General features: G+C 36.3%; 1 protein-coding gene and 1 long non-coding RNA gene across 7 annotated transcripts in view; both read left to right on the top strand.

The window, feature by feature from the left end:
- The window catches only part of LOC145511584 (uncharacterized), a 98,892-nt gene that overhangs the window by 5,623 nt on the left and 73,141 nt on the right, over positions 1-20,128 (top strand). The gene's annotated exons all lie outside the window — the stretch shown is intronic.
- On the top strand, positions 2,675-6,578 carry LOC145511576 (olfactory receptor 5V1-like). The gene has a single exon (XM_081505120.1). It carries the CDS (start codon positions 4,703-4,705, stop codon positions 5,648-5,650), a length of 948 nt encoding a protein of 315 aa, XP_081361246.1. The 5' UTR covers positions 2,675-4,702; the 3' UTR covers positions 5,651-6,578.

A 20,128-nucleotide genomic window follows, 5' to 3' on the forward strand; every position in this document is an offset into this window, starting at 1 on the left:
AGGTGGTCATAGCTTTTCTTCCAAGGAGCAAGCGTCTTTTAATTTCATGGCTGCAGTCACCATCTGCAGTGATTTTGGAGCCCCCCAAGATAAAGTCTGTCACTGTTTCCACTGTTTCCCCATCTATTTGCCATGAAGTGATGGGACCAGATGCCATGATCTTAGTTTTCTGAATGTTGAGCCTCAAGCCAGATGGTTATAATAAACAACTTTTCAGCTGGGCAATCTTAGCAACATAAAAAATATGTTTAATGCATACTGTAATATAAAACTTTATCTATCTTGAAAATGCAAATTATAGCAAGTAGATTGTATAATCATATTTTGCTGAAATGATCACTCTGTGGAAAAAAATCAGTAACACTAACTTCCTCACTTTTATCTGGCAGTTTAATTTGTGGAAAATATTTTATTTAATTGTATTCTAGACAATTACAAGAATCAAAATTTTCACTCATATATTGTAACTTCTTTTTCAACTTAGATTAAATTGGCTAATTATACAGTAAGTGCCTATTACTATTAATAAGTGTCTATTATTATTAACAGGTGTCCATTTTTAGGTAGGTAATAGATGAGATTATGAAGAAGAAAAGTATATATTCTCCATAGTCCTTATTATTGTTTTATCCTCCCTAAGGAAGAAGAGGGCACAGTATAAACCATAGAATAAATTGCAGAATGCATGTTATATAGAGGTGGGTAAAAGTGTTAGTCACTCACTAGTGTCTGACTCTTTGCAACCCAATGGACTGTAGTCTGCCAGACTCCTCTATCTGTGGAATTTTCCAGGCAAGAATACTAGAGTAGGTTGCCATTCCCTTTTCCGGGAGATCTTCCCAACCCAGGATTGAACCTGGGTCTCCTGCATTGCAGACAGATTCTTTACCCTCTGAGCTACTAGGGAAGTCCATAGACCTAGGTAGTTTGCTTTAATTTACTGAGCTTTGGGGGGGAGGGGGCATGTTAGATCATTTTACTTTCTTCTTAGTGAATGTTCATATGTGTAATGAGTCTGCTGAAAAGGCTAGAAAGTTGTATGTTAAATTCTAGACTTTTAAAACTAAGATAAAAAAATAGGATGTTTGTAAAAATGTTAATATGGTGAGAATATGTACACATGTTAAAAATTAGTTAAAACTAAATGTTAGATGGGTAGGATAAAGTGATAAATTTCAAATATTATAAAATGAGTATTTTTATAAAGATTTTAAATTGTTTAATTTCAGTCCTGAAAGTTGTGCATTCCCACACAAGTGTGTATACAAAACCTCTCTATGGGAAATACTGCTCTATCTAATCAATGCTTCTGACCCATAGACATGAATGTATGGTCTTCAGAAAGCTAGGGCCATGAGCCCTCCAGGCAACAAAGATGTCACAAAGCAGATAAAACTTGGTAAAGGATATATATATATATATTTTTTATTTCTTTAGTTTATTAGCTGTCACTTCATGAGTTAAAAATGAATATAGAACTTCTCTAGCAATATATCTTTAACAAAAAAATCCTCTGTTTAAATGTAATTTTTCTTTGATATTGATATATAACTTAATTATAATTATAAATTTTCAATTATCTTAAGATGTAATATTTTTAAGTGATTATTCCTGCTTAATTAACTAATTTTCTTTTTCTCTATATAGTGGAATTGTCAAATAACTGCTAAAGAAAAGAGCTTATACACTTGATTACACCATATGCAAATATAATTAGAAAGGTTGATTTCTGGGCAATTTCCAAGAAAAGTCTGGTTTTAAGCCACTCATTTCTACTTCCAGTTCTCATTATTTGGCTGTTTATGATAAAAAACAGATTTGAACCTGGATTCTTCAAAAAACTCATATGCTTATATTTATATCAATTAATTTCACAAAGCAAGTGAGATTTTATTTTATAAGAATTTCTTTGATTTTCTAATATACTGCTACCAATCTCTTGGGTGTTAGAATCTCTTTCTTATTAGAAATGTTATAGAATGTCTTCCTCAGCAATGGTATTATTAAAAAATTTACTTTTATTTTCTAATTAGATGAGAAATACCTAAGCTTTAACTATGTTTGATTTAAGACACGTATTATTCACATGAGCAAAAGTTTCTTCCCCCCATTAACAAATTCTGCATTCTATGTGCCAAGAACCTAAGCTTGACTTAAAAACTTAAATGATAAAGTACAAAATTTAGGAAAAATCTTATATTTTAAAAGATGCATGTTGACTGTGTTTCCTGATGTAGAACTACCTTATGTGTCTGTCAGGGTGTTTTTGACTTATTTTTCATAATCCTCACTAAAAAAATTAGTCAAATTAGTAAGTGTGGGTATAAAGAAAAATGAGTACTTATCATAGAAGTTAATATCTCAAGATACTAATTTTCTTATAAAGTGTCTTCAAAAGTTTCATAAATTATTATTTTAAAACTATTAACCTTATTAAGGTGTAGACTGAAACTGAACAGTGCAGTAAAATATTCAAAATTTGAGAATTTGAGAATTGACATGGTAGATGCTGTTGTTTTGATATTTTTCTTACTTATTAAACATCTTCTATTGATTGAATAACAATATCTAGACACTTTATAGTTATTATCAGAACTTTCTTTCCTAAATTGCATGATTTGAGAATTATTGATAGTCTCTCTCTCTCTTTTTTTTTTTCTCTCAAGCATGGTACAGATCTGGTGCTGCTTGTAGAAAGAGGAAAAACATCTCCCAAAGTGTCTCAAAGATTCTTATTTAAATATTGCATGGGAAAAAAACATGGCAGAAAGTAATTTCATTTCACATGTATAAATAAATCATTGTGCATAAATTGTATCATTTCTACTAATATATATTATCTCAGTAAAGAAATCATTAAGAATGTCCAGTAGGCAAAACAAATGTTGAGGAAAGGGGAACCACTGAAAATGACTTTTGCATTTTATTTCCTAATCAAGTTTTTCTGTTACACATATGATATAAAAAAAGTTAATTTCAAAGTGACAAAAAATCCACAGAGGTATTGATTTGTAGACCTTCAACTAAAATCATTTTTTGTAAATATCATAAACACTATGATTATGTGGACTATTAATATCCATGTAATTAAAATTAGAAAATTAAAGAATAATTAGTATTGCCAATATGTTCAAGCATATATAATTCTGGAACTCCATATTTCTTTAAATATTCATATACACATAGTGATTTATTTAAATTTTAAAAAGAAAAATTATTATTAATGAATACATTTGTTTTGTGTTAGGCTCACATTCAGAGACTCTCAGCGTTCGTGCACGCTAAGTTGCTTCAGTTGTGTCCTGCTCTCTATGGACTCTAACCCTCCAGGCTCCTTTGTTCATGAGGATTCTCCAGGCAGGAATTCTGGAGTGGGTTGTCATGCCCTTCTCCAGCAGATCTTCCCCACCCAGGGATCAAACCTGTGTCTCTTTATGTCTTTGACATTGAGAGGCGAATTCTTTACCAGTGGTGCTACCTGGGAAGCTCAGACACTATCAGACCAGATTTAATTTATATTTTGTAGGCAAATTTAATTTTATAGAAATATACTTTCTGTGGGCTTCCCTTGTGTCTCAGCTGGTAAAGAATCCCCTTGCAATGCAGGTGACCTGGGTTCAATCCTTGGGTTGGGAAGATCCCCTGGAGAAGGGAAAGGCTACTCACTCCAGTATTTTGGCCTAGAGAATTCCATGGACTGTATAGTACATGGGATCGCAGAGTCAGACACGACTGAGCGACTTTCACTTTCACTGTACTTTCTGTGGAGAATACATATTAATGTTGATATTTAAATTATTATGATTTTGAAGTTATGAAAACATCTCCATATTTATTTTTTACTTATAGAAACACTTTGTCAGAGCAAATAAAATGACATTCATTCCTTTTGGCTTCCTTGATGGCTCAGTCGGTAAAAAATATGCCCACAATGCAGGAGACCTTTCATTCCTTTACTCAACAGTCATTTGGATGAATGTTCGTATACAATATGTTTTCAAGTTTCTAGCCTTTACTGAAATTTATATACCAAGGAATAATACACTGCTTCTAACTCCAAGGTAGTTTATACTGAGATTGTGCATAAAATTGTACACATTCAGATAATATAGGCAAAATAAGGTAAATACGCAAGGAGGTGTGGGAAGCACGTCTTAGCTTCACTGAACTGTGAAATCCCAAACAAGTCCACAGTGGTTTAATGGAAGGCAAATTTTGAATTTTTTTTTTTTTTAGTTTCTCAGAGTGCTTCCTTTTGATAAGGAGCAGAGAATGAATCTTCAATAATTATGAAAACAGATTCTTAAATAGTAGTCATAATAATCAAAGGACTTCCTCAGTGGCTCAGGGGTAAAGAATCCACCTGCAATGAAGGAGCCATGAGAGATGTGGGTTTGACCCCTGGATCTGAAAGATCCCCTGGAGGAGGGCATGGCAACTCACTCCACTATTCTTGCCTGGAGAACCACATGGATAGAGGAGCTTGAGGGGTTACAGTCCATATCATCTCAAAGAGTTGGACTTGCCAGAATGCACACACATAATAATCAAAATCTCTAATTAAAATATAATTTTAACATACTTTACCAACAACTGCTCACCAACTATCATGTAAGAATTTCTCATTGCTCGCCTCTTTGGCTTTTTGCTCTGATCTGTTTTTGTTACATTTCCTCCAGAAAGACCATTGTAGACAGAGAAGATGGATGCCTACAATCAAACCACAGTGACTCATTTTATCCTCATAGGGCTTTCTGATCACCCCAAGGTGCGCTACCCTCTCTTTGTGGTCTTTACCATCATCTATCAGGTCACCTTGGTGGGAAATGGAGTTATTCTCTTGGCCATTGGAACTGAGAAAAAACTGCACACACCCATGTATTACTTTTTGGCAAATCTGTCCCTCTTAGATATATCCTGCCCATCAGTTACTGTCCCCAAGATGCTGGAGAACCTCTTGACTGAGAAGCACAGCATTTCCTACATTGGGTGTGCTTTGCAGCTTTATTTTCTGGTGGCCCTCGTGGGGACTGAAGTCTTCCTTCTCTCTGTCATGGCTTATAACAGGTATGTGGCCATCTGTTTCCCTCTTCGTTACAACCTCATCATTACCAAGGTTCGCTGTGTTCAGCTGACTGCTGGGACTTGGGTAGCAGGGTTTCTCAATTCCCTCCTTCATACAGTGTCCACATTCCGCCTTTCTTTCTGCAAGTCCAACCAAGTTAACCAGTACTACTGTGACATCCCACCAGTGGTTGCTCTCTCATGCTCATCCACCTATGTGGCAGAAATGCTTATTTTGGTGGAAGCAGGTATCCTGGGGAGCTGTGCCTTCCTGGTCACCTTCATCTCTTATTTCTACATCATATCTACCATCCTAAAGATCCAGTCAGCAGAAGGGAAGCGTAAAGCCTTTTCCACATGTGCTTCCCACCTTCTGGTGGTCTGTTTATTCGGTGGCACGACAATATTTACCTACATACGTCCCTTTTCCAGTCAACCCTCCCCAGCAAGAGACAGACTCATCTCCATGTTATATGGAATTATTACACCAATGTTAAACCCCATGATCTATAGCATGAGAAACACAGAGGTGAAAGGAGCAATCAGAAGGCTCTTATATCAGAAAGCATGTTTACAGCAAGTCTAATGTTAAAAGGGAATGATTCAATGTTTATTTTAGAATGAATACATAGAATAATTTTTAATTGTTACATATGAAATGCATAGTTGCGTACACATAGAAAATTTCACACAGGTGCAAATGCATATAATCTTAGTTATACTTCTCTATGGGGCTTCTCTGGTGGCTCAGTTGGTAAAGAATCTGCCTGCAATGCAAGAGACCTGGGTTTGATCCCTGGGTCGGGAAGATCCCCTCCAGAAGGAAATGGCAACCCAATATTCTTGCTTGGGAAATCCCATGGACAGAGGAGCCTGATGGGCTAGAGTCCATGGGGTCCCAAAAGTTAGACACGACCTAGCGACTTAACCCACCACCACCATGCTTCTTTATATATGGATATCTCTTCCTTTAAGTTCATCTTCTAAAATTTGACATTTTTGAGAGGAAGCAGAGAACTGTTAGTAATTTCACTAGTATAAGAGACATAAATTGAAGCAGTCTTAAATTTACTTGGATATATGGTCTTATCCATATCCATATACCTGTATTATCTGTATGTTTGCATCTATTTCTAAATGATATTCATCTATAGATCATCCTTACACTTCTTTCCCATATTTGATTGGCTGCTTATGCTCTTACTCCCTTTTGTTTTCATTCCATTCTTCCTTTTCAACTTTTGCTTCTACTTTATATTTCTCTGTTTCTCCCTTTTCTGATAACCCTATCCATTCTCAGTTCTGCTTGTCCTTGATCACAGGAGTGCATTTAGTTCTGTGTCAGACATGACTGAGTGACTGAACTGAACAGATTTGAGTCTCTATTTCAGCTCACTATATTACTATCATCATAGCCTTAATATGGTCAAAACTGAAAGAAACATCATTTAATACACACATGCACACACAAAACACATCTTCTTGTCTTCTACCTTGTATTTTTATTACCAGTTTTCCCCTACTCCTCAAACTAAAATTCATGAAACTAGACTCTGCTTTGCCTTGAAGTGCAGCACTTCCATTCAGTTTGCCTGGAGAGTGATAGTCTCTGACTGTGGATGGGACACCAGTCCATCCCCTCTCCTTGTCACATGTAGAGGTAAAATTATTTTCTCTGTCTTACTACTTCAAAGTCATAAGTCATGTATAATTTTCTTAACAATCTTCTGGGCTTCCCCAGTGGTCCAGCGGCTAAGAATCTGCCTTGAAATGCAGGGGACATTGGTTCAATCACTGGTCTACGAAGATCCCACGTGCCGTGGAGCAACTAAGCCCATGCGCCTCTACTACTGAGCCTGTGCTCTGGAGCCCAGGAGTCACAGCTACAGAGCCCATGTGCCACAACGACTGAAAACCAAGAGCCCTAGAGCTTGTGCTCTGCAACAAGAGACATCACCTCAATGAGAAGCCCTCACACTGCAACTAGAGAAAGCCTGCAGTAGCAATGAAGACCCAGCACGGCCAATATAAATAAATAAAATATATATAAAATTTTTTTCCCCTATCCTGGACATCTCAATAGCTAAAAATTTAATCTTCAGTCTAGTGATCACAATTAGTATATCCCCACTCTCTGCATTTCTGATTCTTCATTCTCTGGCATTCAGTATCTTCTTTCTCTTATCTGCATTCTACCTTTCCATTATCACTATGTGAGGTAGTCTTATATTACTCAAAAACATCTATCAGTTCCTCTTCTGGATTGTCATTGGTCTCTTAGTCATTTTCAAAATTATCCTTTAAATTATATTTCAGGCTATCAAATGATAGGTTGATCATATGTACTTTTTGTTACATGAGCTAGAGTCAAAATGCATTGAGATACCATGTTTTTGGATTAATTACATTTTATAAAATTCAGAAAAGGCCTAATATACATCTTCCACAACATACAGGGCTATTCATAGTTGTGATGAGTCTTTTATATGTCACTTAATTTTCTAAAGAGTGGGAAAACTTAGACATACCCGAAGAATAAAATAAAATAATAGCATTACTATTACAGACTTGAGATTTGTTGTTTTTATTCCATTTTTTCTAAAGTTTGCATGTGGTATGAAAGAATCAAGTCTTCATCACATAAAAACAGAGTACATGGGATATGTTAATGTAACACCATATAAAATTGAATAAAACAATAAAAGCTCAACAAACTGTTTTACATACTGGATACCAAAATATTTATTTTCTACTTCACCACTTATTTGAATGCAATATTCTTAAAGATACTGGGGTTATATCTGTGTTAGTCAACTATTCTGAAATCTAATCCTGTCCTATTGAAAACAGTGGGTATTTCACCAAGTTTTCCATGAATTAGGCCTTGGCAAATAATGGAAAATTTTGTAATTTTTTTTAAAAGGGAAAAAAATATGTTCTAGGATTTTCTATGCTTATTTGTTTTAACATGAAATAATACAGCCTCTTCTTATCAAATGAAGAAAACTATTTTTAAAGTACAAACAAAATTGTCAACTTTGTATTCACTCTGTAATGTTTGGGTGAAGTGTGCAGTACAAGATCTTAAAATCATGAAATATTTAAACAAGATGAAATTGCTGGATGACATGTTCTCCCCTGCTTGGAAATATAGAACTGTTCAAATTTATGGCTGCTAATACTTTGATGGTGTATCTCTTCTGTTGAACATATATTAAGGCTTGTTGCCCTTTAAAAGAGTAAGGGATGAGTAATTTTTTTAAAAAAATTCTTCTTTTCTCTAAAAGTCACAATCATCTGAGACAACCTGACCAAGTCATTTGACAGACTTCTGAGCAGTTTCTCATGAGATGTAGGTGAGATTTTAGCAGTAGTGTAAATGTCTAGCTAAAATGTGAATATAAGTATATATACATATGCAAAGATGGGATCAATAAAGGACAGAAATGGTATGTACATAACAGAAGCAAAAGATACTAAGAAGAGGTGGCAAGAATACACAGAAGAACTGTACAAAAAAAGATCTTCACGACCCAGATAGTCACGCTGGTGTGATCACTCACCTAGAGCCAGACATCTTGTTTTCATCTTGTAATCATCTTTATTTTAAAACCTAATTTATCTGATATAACTATTGCTACCCTCTGTTTTTTTAATTTCCACTTTCATGGCACAGCTTTTTCTGTTCCCTTGCTCTCACTCTGTGTGTGTATTTGGATTATAAGTGAGTCTCTAGTAGGCAGAATAGATATGGGTCTTGTTTTTGTATTCATTCAACCACTTTATGTTTTTTGATTGGATCATTTACTACAATTATATTTAAAGTAATTACTGATACGTGCTTTCTTATTGCCATTAGTACTGGTTTTGCAGTTGTGTCTGTAATTCTTTTTTGTTCATTTCTTCATCTTTTGTTCTTTTCTCTTGTAATTTGACAGATATCTTTAGTGTTATATTCCAATTCATTTTCTTTGTGCATTCCTACTACAACCAGACATGGAACAATGGACTGGTTCAAAACTGGGAAAGGAGTACATTGAGGCTGTATATTGTCACCTGCTTATTTAACTGCTATGCAGGGTACATCATGCAAAATGCTGGGCTATATGAATCACAAGCTGGAATCAAGATTGCCAGGAGACATAGCAACATCAGATATGCAGATAATACCACTATAATGGCAGAAAGCAAAGAAACTAAAGAGCCTCTTGATGAGGGTGAAAGAGGAGAGTGATTCAAAAAACCAAGGTCATGGCATCCAGTCCCATCACTTTATGGCAAATAGAAGGGAAATAGGAAACAGTGATCCACTTTATTTTGGGGGGCTTCAATTTTAAAATAGGTGCTGCCAAAGCAAACACTACTTGGGCTCCAAAATCACTGTAAATGGTTACTGTAGCCATGAAATTAAAATTTCATGCTTGCTCCTTGGAAGAAAAGCTATGACAAATCTAGACAGCATACTAAAAAGCAGAGACATCACTTTACTGACAATGGTCTATCAAAACTATGCTTTTTCCACTAGTCATGTACGGATATGAGGGTTGGACCATAAAGAACACTGAATGCCAAATAATTAATGTTTTTGTACTATGGGGCCAGAGAAGACTTGAGAGTCCCTTGGGCAGCAAAGAGATCAAACTGTCAATCTTAATGGAAATCAACCTTGTTTATTCAATGGAAGAACTGATGCTGAAATTGAAATTCCAATACTTCGGCCACCTGATGTGAAGAGCTGACTTGTTGGAAAAGACCCTGATGCTTCCAAAGACTGAAGGCAAGAGAAGGACAGGGAAGCCTGGCATGCTGCAGTACATGGGGTTGCAGAGTCAGACTTGACATAGCAAATGAAAAACAGCAACAATTACAATCTTTGGGTTGTGATTATCATTAGTTTTATATAAAGATACATAAAGGCACTTATATATGGTTGGTACTTGCTTAGGGCTTCCCTAGCAGCTCAGCTGGTAAAGAATCCACCTGCAATGCAGGAGACCTCGGTACTCCAAGATCCTCTAGAGAAGGGACAGGATACCCACTCCAGTATTCTTGGGCTTCCTTGGTGGCTCAGATGGCAAAGAATCCACCTGCAATGCAGGAGACCTAGGTTCGATCCCTGGGTGGGGAAGATGTGCTGGAGGAGGGCATGGCAACCGACTCCAATATTCTTGCCTAGAGAATCCTGAAGGACAGAGGAGCCTGATGGGCTACAGTCCATGGGGTTGCAAAGAGTCAGACATGGCTGAGCAACTAAGCACAGCACAGTATATGTGGCTACTTCTTTTTTTTTTTTTTGTACTTTAAATTTGTTACTTTTTTTTCAATTTATTTTTTATTGAAGAATAATTGCTTTACAGAATTTTGTTGTTTTCTGTCAAACCTCAACATGAATCAGCCATAGGTATACATATATCCTCTCCCTTTTGAAACTCCCTCCCATCTCCTTCACCATCCCACCCCTCTAGGTTGATACAAAGCCCCTATTCTGAGGCAAACAGCAAATTCCTGTTGGCTATCTATTTTACATATGGTAATGTAAGTTTCCATGTTACTCTTTCCATACATCTCACCCTCTCCCACCTCTCACCATGTCTATAAGTCTATTCTCCATGTCTGTTTCTCCTTCGTTCCCTGTAAATAAATTCTTCAGTACCATTTTTCTATATTCTGTGTATATGCATTAGAATATGACATTTATCTTTCTCTTTCTGACTGTCATCACTCTGTATAATAGGTTCTATGTTCACCTACTTCATTAGAACTGATTCAAACATAATCCTTTTTATGATTGAGTAATATTCCATTGTGTATATGTATCACAACTTCTGTATCCATTCATCTGTCTATGGACATCTAAGTTGCTTCCATGTTCTAACTATTGTAAATAGTGCTGCAGTGAACACTGCCTTTTTCAATTTTGGTTTCTTCAGAATATATGCCTAGGAGTGGAATTTCTGGGTCATATGGTGGTTTTATTCCTAGTTTTTTAAGGAATCTCCATACCGTCTTCCATAGTGGCTGTATAAATTTACATTCCCACCAACAGTGCAAGAGTGTTCCCTTTTCTCCAAACCCTCTCTAGCATTTATTGTTTGTAGACTTTTTGATGAGGGCCATTCTGACTGGTGTGAGGTGATATCTCATTGTAGTTTTGATTTGCATTTCTCTAATAATGAGCAATGTTGAGCATCTTTTCATGTGTTTGTTAGCCATCAGTATGTCTTCTTTGGACAAATGTCTCTTTAGGTCTCTTTCCCACTTTTTGATTGGGTTGTTTGTTTTTCTGGCATTGAGTTGTATGAGCTGCTTGTATATTTTGGAAATTAATCCTTTGTTAGTTGTTTCATTTGCTATTATTTTCTCCCATTCTGAGGGTTGTCTTTTCACCTTGCTTTTACTCTCCTTTGCTGTGCAAAAGCTTTCAAGTTTAGTCAGGTCCCACTTGTTTACTTTTGTTTTTATTTCCATTACTCTAGGAGGTGGGTCATAGAGGATCTTGCTTTGATTTATGTCATCGAATGGTCTGCCTAGGTTTTCCTCTAAGAGTTTTATACTTTCTGGTCTTACATTTAGGTCTTTAATCCATTTTGAGTTTATCTTTGTGTATGGTGTTAGGAAGTGTTCTAATTTCATTCTTTTACATGTAGCTGTCTGATTTTCCCAGCACCATTTATTGAAAAGGCTGCCTTTGCCCCATTGTATATTCTTGCCTCCTTTTTCAAAAATAAGGTATCCATAGGTGTATGGGTTTATTTCTGGGCTTTCTATCTTGTCCCATTGGTCTATATTTCTGTTTTTGTGCCAGTATCATACACTCTTGATGACTGTAGTTTTGTAGTATAATCTGAAGTCAGGAAGGTTGATTCCAGCAGCTCCATTCTTCTTTCTCAAGACTGCTTTGGCTATTATGGGTCTTTTGTGTCTCCATATGAATTGTGAAATTTTTTGTTCTATTTCTGTAAAAATGCCATTGGTAATTTGATAGGGATCACAATGAATCTGTAGATTGCGTTTGGTAGTATAGTCATTTTCACAATATTGATGCTTCCTACCCAGGAACATGGAATGTCTCTCCATCTGTTTATGTCTTTGATTTCTTTGATTCGTGTCTTATAACTTTTTGTGTACAGTTCTTTTATCTCCTTAGGTAGGTTCAATCCTAGATATTTAATTCTTTTTGTTGCAGGTTGAATGGGATTGATTCCTTAATTTCTCTTTCTGATTTTTCATTGTTATTATATAGAAATGCAAGGGATTTCTGCATATTGATTTTGTATTCTGAAACTGTGCTAAATTCACTGATTAGCTCTAGTAATTTTCTGATACTATCTTTAGGGTTTTCTGTGTACAGTCTCATGCAAACAGTGAGAGCTTTACTTCTTTTTTTCTGATCTGGATTCCTTTTATTTCTTTTTCTTCTCTGGTTGCTGTAGCTAGGACTTCCAGAACTATGATGCATTATAGTGGTGAAAGTGGACACACTTGTCTTATTCCTGATCCTAGGGGAAATGCTTTCAGTTTTTCAACATGGAGAATAATGTTTGCTGTAGCCTTATCATATATGGCCTTTACTGTGTTGAAATAGATTCCTTCTAAGCCCATGCCTGGCGTGCTACAATTCATGGGATCGCAAAGAGTCGGACACGACTGAGTGACTGAACTGAACTGAACTGAATCATAAATGGGTGCTGAATTTTGTCAAGGGCTTTTTCTGCATCTGTTGAGATTGTAATATGGATTTTATCTTTCAATTTGTTAATATGGTTTATCACATTGACTGATTTGTGTATATTGAGGAATCCTTGCATCCCTGGAATAAACCCAACTTGATCATGGTGTTTGAGCTTTTAGATGTGTTGCTGAATTCTGTTTGCTAAAATTTTGTTGAGGATTTTTGCATCCATGTTCATCAGTGATATTGGCCTGTAGTTTTCTTTTTTTGTGTTGTCTTTGTCTGGTTTTGGTATCAGGGTGACAGTGGCCTTGTAGAATGAGTTTGGAAGTGTTTCTTCCTCTGCAATTTTTTGAAAGAGTTTTAGAAGTTTAGGTATTAGGTCTTCTCTAAATGTTTGAAATAATTCTTCTGTGAAGCCATCTGGTCCTGGGCTTTTGTTTTTTGGGAGATTTTTGATCACAGCTTCAATTTCAGTGCTTGTAATTGGGTTGTTCATAATTTTTTATTTATATCTTTAGTTGTAAATCATCTTTTCCAGTAGGTTTTGGTCTTTTTTACTGATGGTTGTTCAATAATTTGTTGCAACTTTGGTGTGCCCATGAGGGGAAGTGAGCTCAGGGTGTTTCTACTCTGCCATCTTGGCTATCTCTCCTTTTGATGGTGTCTTTAAGATTTTCTCTATATAGTATCATGTTATCTGCACGTAGACACTGTATTACTCCTTCAAAAATTTGGATTCCTTTTATTTCTTTTTATTATATGACTACTGTGGTTAGAACTTCCAATGTAATGTTGAATAAAAGTAAGAGTGAACTAAAAGTTTTCATTGTAAACCGATGTTGAATTTTTTCACAATTTTTTTTTCTGCATCTATTTATAATGATCATATGATTTTTGTTCTTCAGTTTGTTAATGTGCTGTATCACTTTAATTGATATGTGAATACTGAGCCAACCGTGGACTTCCCTGGTGGCTCAGATGATAAAGAAAATGCCTACAGTGCAGGAGACCCGGATTTGATACTTGGGTTGGGAAGATACCCTGAAGAAGGGAATGGCAGTCCACTTCAGTATTCTTGCCTGGAAAATTCCATGGACAGAGGAGCCTGGTGGGTTACAGTCTATAGAGTCACAGAGTTGGACACAACTGAGCAAGTAACAATTTGTATCCCTGGGATAAATATTACTTGTTCACAGTGATTTCTCCTTTTAATGTATTGTTGAATTTGGTTTAGCAATAATTTGTTTAGGATTTTTGCATCTATGCCTATCAGTGATTTTGGCCTATAATTGTCTCTTTTGTGTGTGTATGGTATCTTTGTTTTTGGTATTAGCATGATGCTAGCCTTGTAAAATGAGTTTAAAAATGTTTCTTTTTCTGCAGTTTTTTGAACAGTTTGAAAGGGATAGATGTTAACTCTTGTTTCACTGTTTGTGGAATTTACCTGTAAAGCTTGGGCTTTTTTGTTGAGAGTATTTTTATTACTGATTCAGTTTCATTACTGATAATTGATCTGGCCATATTTTTTATTTCTTCCTTGTTCAGTCTTGGGAGATTTATAGGAGTTTGTCCATTTTTTCTGGAATGTACATTTTATGGGCCTATAATTGTTCATTATAATCTCATGATCCTTTGTATTTCTGTGTTGTCAGTTGTAATGTCTCTTCTTTCATTTCTGAATGAAACCAATAATAATGATGAAAAAAGACAGAGAACAAAGGCAAATACAAATACCAGAACAAGAAAAAGAACATTACTGCATAACCTATAGTCATCCAAAAGATAATTAACGGATACGAGTTTTAAAAACTGACAATAAACTTGACAATTTAGGTAATAGATAAAATTTTCACAGAATACAACTTAAAAAAATTGCAAAGGAAGAAATAGATAATTTGAATCCCCTGATATTCATATAAAATATTGAATCTATTATATTTTGAGCTCTGATCACTTTCTTCATGAGTTATTCCACGATTAAGAAAATATTTATATATCAGTCTTACACACATTGAGAATATAAAAAAGAGAACATAATCTCCAACTTCTTCAGCAAACACAATCTTTGCTTATTGAAATATAGTCAATTTGCAATATATTAGTTTCAGGTGTACTACAGTATGAGTTGACACTTGCACATGTTATGAAATGAAGAACAATTCTTGATATCTATGCTTAACAAGAATATTTAGGAAAGTAAAATTATACTCTAATATCATTGAAGAGCATAAATGCAAAAATTAAACACCCATTCACTGGCAATAATGAATTAGGGGAAAAATGAGAACATTTTTTCTTTCTTACTAGTTCCTACCTTTCAGCTTGACCTATGTGGTCTATCTTGTATATTAAATCCTTGTCAGATATGTCATTTGCAAATGGTTTCTCCTATTCTATGGAGATCCTTGCCCATAATCAAATTGATGGCAATAATTTCAAGACAATAATAAGGAAACTAATAAAAAACACAATGTCCTCAACACAATTAAGGAATAAAAATAAGGTTATGAAAAATTTACCCTAACATATATATTGTTTTGTATAAAATGTTATGTATAGACTTCCCTGGTGGCTCAGACAGTAAAGTGTCTGCCTACAATGCGGGAGACCTGGATTCGGTCCCTGGGTCGGAAAGATCCCCTGGAGAAGGAAATGGCAACCCACTCCAGTACTCTTGCCTGGAAAATCCCATGGACAGAGGAGCCTGGTAGGCTACAGTCCATGGGGTTGTGAAGAGTCAGACATGACTGAGCGACTTCACTTTCTTTCTTTCATGTATTGTTTTAATAATTAAAAATATAGATTCATTATGGAACAGTTATAGACAATGCTACCTTTTGTTTAATAATGAAAGGTAACTTGCACACATACATATATTATATATTCTACTTGCTTGTAGCTCCATAACTACATATTATAAAACACAATTATATTGAAAAATATCTAGGAATTACATGAAAAAGTAAGAATAATAGGAAACACATGGCACAAAGATTAACCATAGAGCAATACTAACTTAGGAAGAATGGTACTGGTATCAAAGCTTCAAGTCAGAAAAATAGAACAGATAGCCAAATGTCAATATATAAACATTTCATATATGTCAAATGAAGCATATTTTAATAAAGAAAGTTTTGCTTAATTTGCCACATATACATGAAATAACTACATTGTACATTTTCAACTTATACAATCTCATGTGTCATACTATGTCTCAGGAAAGCTGGAAAAAAATAAGAAAGGCATATTATTTAAATATTGCCATATGTACCTCCAGTTCCCTTTTCCCAAATAGCTACAGTTTACCTTGGGATCCTGATAAAAACTGTCATTATATGATTGGCATTACAAGTGAAAAGAGACATATTTCCCATGACACTGATAACATCTGTACTCTTCACTCCAAATAAATTACATTTAAAGAAAATTTTAAGTGTAGATATTAACATCATAAAAGAGCTAAAATAAAAAGTAATATTTATAAAATATTAGGGGCAGAAGCACCTGTCTAAATATTGGCATTTGTTGATACTAAAACTTGAACTCTGAGGGACATTTCTAACTAAATTCTTAGAGGAGCTTGTTAAGATTGGATTTATGTATAAAGGGGGCTTCCTTGGTGGCTCAGATGTTAAAAAATCCGCCTGCAGTGTGGGAGACCTGGGTTCAATCCCTGAGTTGAGAAGATCCCCTGGAGGGGAGCATGGCAACCCACTCCAATATTCTTGCCTGGAGAATCCCCATGGACAGAGGAACCTGGTGGGCTGCAGTCCATGTAGTTGCAAAGAGTCAGACATGATTGAGTGATGCAGCTTTCCAGGTGGCGCAGTGGTAAAGAACCTGCCTGCCATGCAGGAGACTTTTGAGAGAGGGGTTCGATCCCTAGGTCAGGACAATCCCCTGGAGAAAGGCATGGCAACCCACTCCAGTATTCTTGCCTGGAGAATTCCATGGACAGAGGTGCTGGGCGGGCTACAGTCCATGGGGTCACAAAGAGTCAGACATGACTGAAGTGACTTAGCGTATGTATAAAGAGTTCCCTATTGAATATCTCTAGACAGAATCTTATGGTGTCCAGAGGAATACTGAGAAAAAATTGAAACATTGTTTATCAGTTCAGTTCAGTCGCTCAGTCCTGTCTGACTCTTTGCAATCCCGTGGACTGCAGCACGCCAGGCTTCCCTGTCCATCACCAACTCCAGAGCTAACTCAAACTCATGTCCACCCAGTCAGTGATGTCATCCAACCATCTCATCCTCCATCATCCCCCTCTCCTCCTGGCTTCAATCTTTCCCAACATCAAGGTCTTTCCAACGAGTCAGTTCTTTGCATCAGGTGGCCAAAGTATTGGAGATTCAGCTTCAGCATCAGTCTTTCCAATGAATATTCAGGTCTGATTTCCTTTAGGATTGACTGGTTGGATCTTCTTGTAGTCCAAGGGACTCTCAAGAGTCTTCTCCAAAGACTCCAAATTGATGTTTAAAAGCATAAATTCTTCAGTGCTCAGCTTTCTTTATAGTTAAACTCTCACATCCATACATGACTACTGGAAAAACTATAGCTTTGACTAGATGGAACTTTGTTGGCAAAGTAGTCTCTGCTTTTTAATATGTTGTCTAGGTTGGTCATAGCTTTTCTTCCAAGGAGCAAACATCTTTTTTTTTTTTAATAAATTTATTTATTTTAGTTGGGGGCTAATTACTTTACAATATTGTAGTGGTTTTTGCCATACATTGACATGAATCAGCCGTGGGTTTACATGTGTTCCCCATCCTGAACCCCCCTCCCACCTCCCTCCCCATCCCATCCCTCTGGGTCATCCCATTGCCCCAGCCCTGAGCATTTGTCTCATGCATCGAACCTGGAATGGTGTTCTGTTTCAAATATGATAATATACATGTTTCGATGCTATTCTCTCAGAACGTCCCACCCTCACCTTCTCCCTCAGAGTCCATAAGACTGTTCTATGCTTCTGTGTCTCTTATTCTGTCTTGCATATAGGGTTATCGTTACCATCTATCAAATTCCATATATGTGCATTAGTATACTGTATTGCTGTTTTTCTTTCTGGCTTACTTCACTCTGTATGATGGGTTCCAGTTTCATCCATCTCAATAGAACTGATTCAAATGTATTCTTTTTAATGGCTGAGTAATATTCCATTGTGTATATGTACCACAGCTTCCTTATCCATTTGTCTGCTGATGGACATCTAGGTTGCTTCCATGTCCTGGCTATTATACACAGTGCGGCGATGAACATTGGGGTACACGCGTCTCTCAATTCTGGTTTCCTCGGTGTGTATGCCCAGCAGTGGGATTGCTGGGTCATATGGCAGTTCTATTCCCAGTTTTTTAAGGAATCTCCACACTGTTCTCCATAGTGGCTGTACTAGTTTGCAATCCCACCAACAGTGTAAGAGGGTTCCCTTTTCTCCACACCCTCTCCAGCATTTATTGCTTGTAGTCTTTTGGATAGCAGCCATTCTGACGGGCATGAAATGGTACCTCACTGTGGTTTTGATTTGCATTTCTCTAACAATGAGTGACGTTGAGCATCTTTTCATGTGTTTGTTAGCCATCTGTATGTCTTCTTTGGAGAAATGTCTGTTTAGTTCTTTGACCCATTTTTTGAATGGGTCGTTTATTTTTCTGGAATTGAGCTGCAGGAATTGCTTGTATATTTTTGAGATTAATTGTTTGTCTGTTGCTTCATTTGCATAGCTTTTCTTCCAAAGAGCAAGCATCTTTTAATTTCATGGCTGCAGACACAATCTGTAGTGATTTTGGAAAATCACTAAATATAATAGTCTGTGACTGTTTCCGCTATTTCCCCGTCTGTTTGCCATGAAGAGATGGAACCAGATGCCATGATCTTAGCTTTCTGAATGTTGAATTTTAAGCCAAATTTTTCACTCTCCTCTTTCACTTTCATCAAGAGGCTCTTTAGTTCCTCTTCACTTTCTGCCATTAGGGTGGTGTCATCTGCATATCTGAGGTTATTAATATTTCTCCCAGCAATCTTGATTGCAGCTTGTGTTTCATCCAGCCTGGCATTTTGCATGATGTACTCTGCATATAAGTTAAATAAGCAGGGTGACAATATACAGCCTTGATGTACTCCGTTTCCTATTTGGAACCAGTTTGTAGTTCCATGTCTAGTTCTAACTGTTGCTTCCTGACCTGCATACAGATTTCTCAGGAGGCAGGTCAGGTGGTCTGGTATTCCCATCTCTTGAAGAATTCTCAACAGTTTTTTTGTGATCCACACAGTCAAAGGCTTTGGCATAGTCAATAAAGCAGAAGTAGATATTTTTTTGGAACTCTCTTGCTTTTGTTATGATCCAATGGATGTTGGCAATTTGAACTTTGGTTCCTCTGCCTTTTCTAAATCCAACTTGAACATCTGAAAGTTCACAGTTCATGTACTATTGAAGCCTGTCTTGGAGAATTTTGAGCATTACTTTGCTAGCATGTGAGATGAGTGCAATTGTGTGGTAGTTTGTACATTCTTTGGCATTGCCTTTCTTTGGGATTGGAATGAAAAGTGACCTTTTCCAGTCCTGTGGCCACTGCTGAGTTTTCCAAATTTGCTGACATATTGAGTGCAGCATTTTCACAGCATCATCTTTTAGGATTTGAAATAGCTCAACTGGATTTCCATCACCTCTACTAGCTTTGCTCATAGTGATTCTTCCTAAGGTTATCTTGGCTTTGCATTCCAGGATGTCTGGGTCTAGGTGAGTGATCACACCATTGTGGTTATCTGGGTCATGAAGATCTTTTTTGTACAGTTCTTCTGTGTGTTCTTGCCACCTCTCCTTAATTTCTGCTTCTCTTAGGTCCTTACCATTTCTGTGCTTTATTGTGCTCATCTTTGCATGAAATATTCACTTGGTATCTCTAATTTTTTTGATGAGATCTCTAGTTTTTGTCATTCTATTGTTTTCCTCTATTTCTTTGCATTGATTACTGAAGAAGGCTTTCTTATCTCTCCTTGCTATTCTTTGGAACTGTGCATTCAAATGGGAATATCTCCCCTTTCTCCTTTGCCTTTAGCTTCTCTTCTTTTCTCAGCTATTTGTAAGGCCTCCTCACACAACCATTTTGCCTTTTTGCATTTCTTTTTCTCAGGGATGGTCTTGATCACTGCCTCCTGTACATTTTCATGAACCTCTGTCCATAGTTTTCAGGTACTCTGTCTATATTTTTTCAAGATAAAGCTTAAATATTCCATTTGGTACACATTCAGTTTGTCAGACTTGTCCTATGCTAGGGAATTAGGGACATTCATTTTTCTTCATAAAAAAATTCTACCTGAACAATATCCTCGGTGGTAATGCTGAACTTTTAGATGCTAATATCTAAGTGAAAGTGAAAGTGAAGGTCA

The sequence above is a fragment of the Giraffa tippelskirchi genome, chromosome 6, assembly GCF_054371585.1.
Source record: "Giraffa tippelskirchi isolate mGirTip1 chromosome 6, T2T-mGirTip1v1.2.pri, whole genome shotgun sequence".
NCBI classification, from domain to species: domain Eukaryota; kingdom Metazoa; phylum Chordata; class Mammalia; order Artiodactyla; family Giraffidae; genus Giraffa; species Giraffa tippelskirchi.

Excerpts from the sequence above, each read along its gene's own strand:
- LOC145511576 (XM_081505120.1), top strand. The coding sequence starts at position 4,703 with ATGGATGCCTACAATCAAACCACAGTGACTCATTTTATCCTCATAGGG.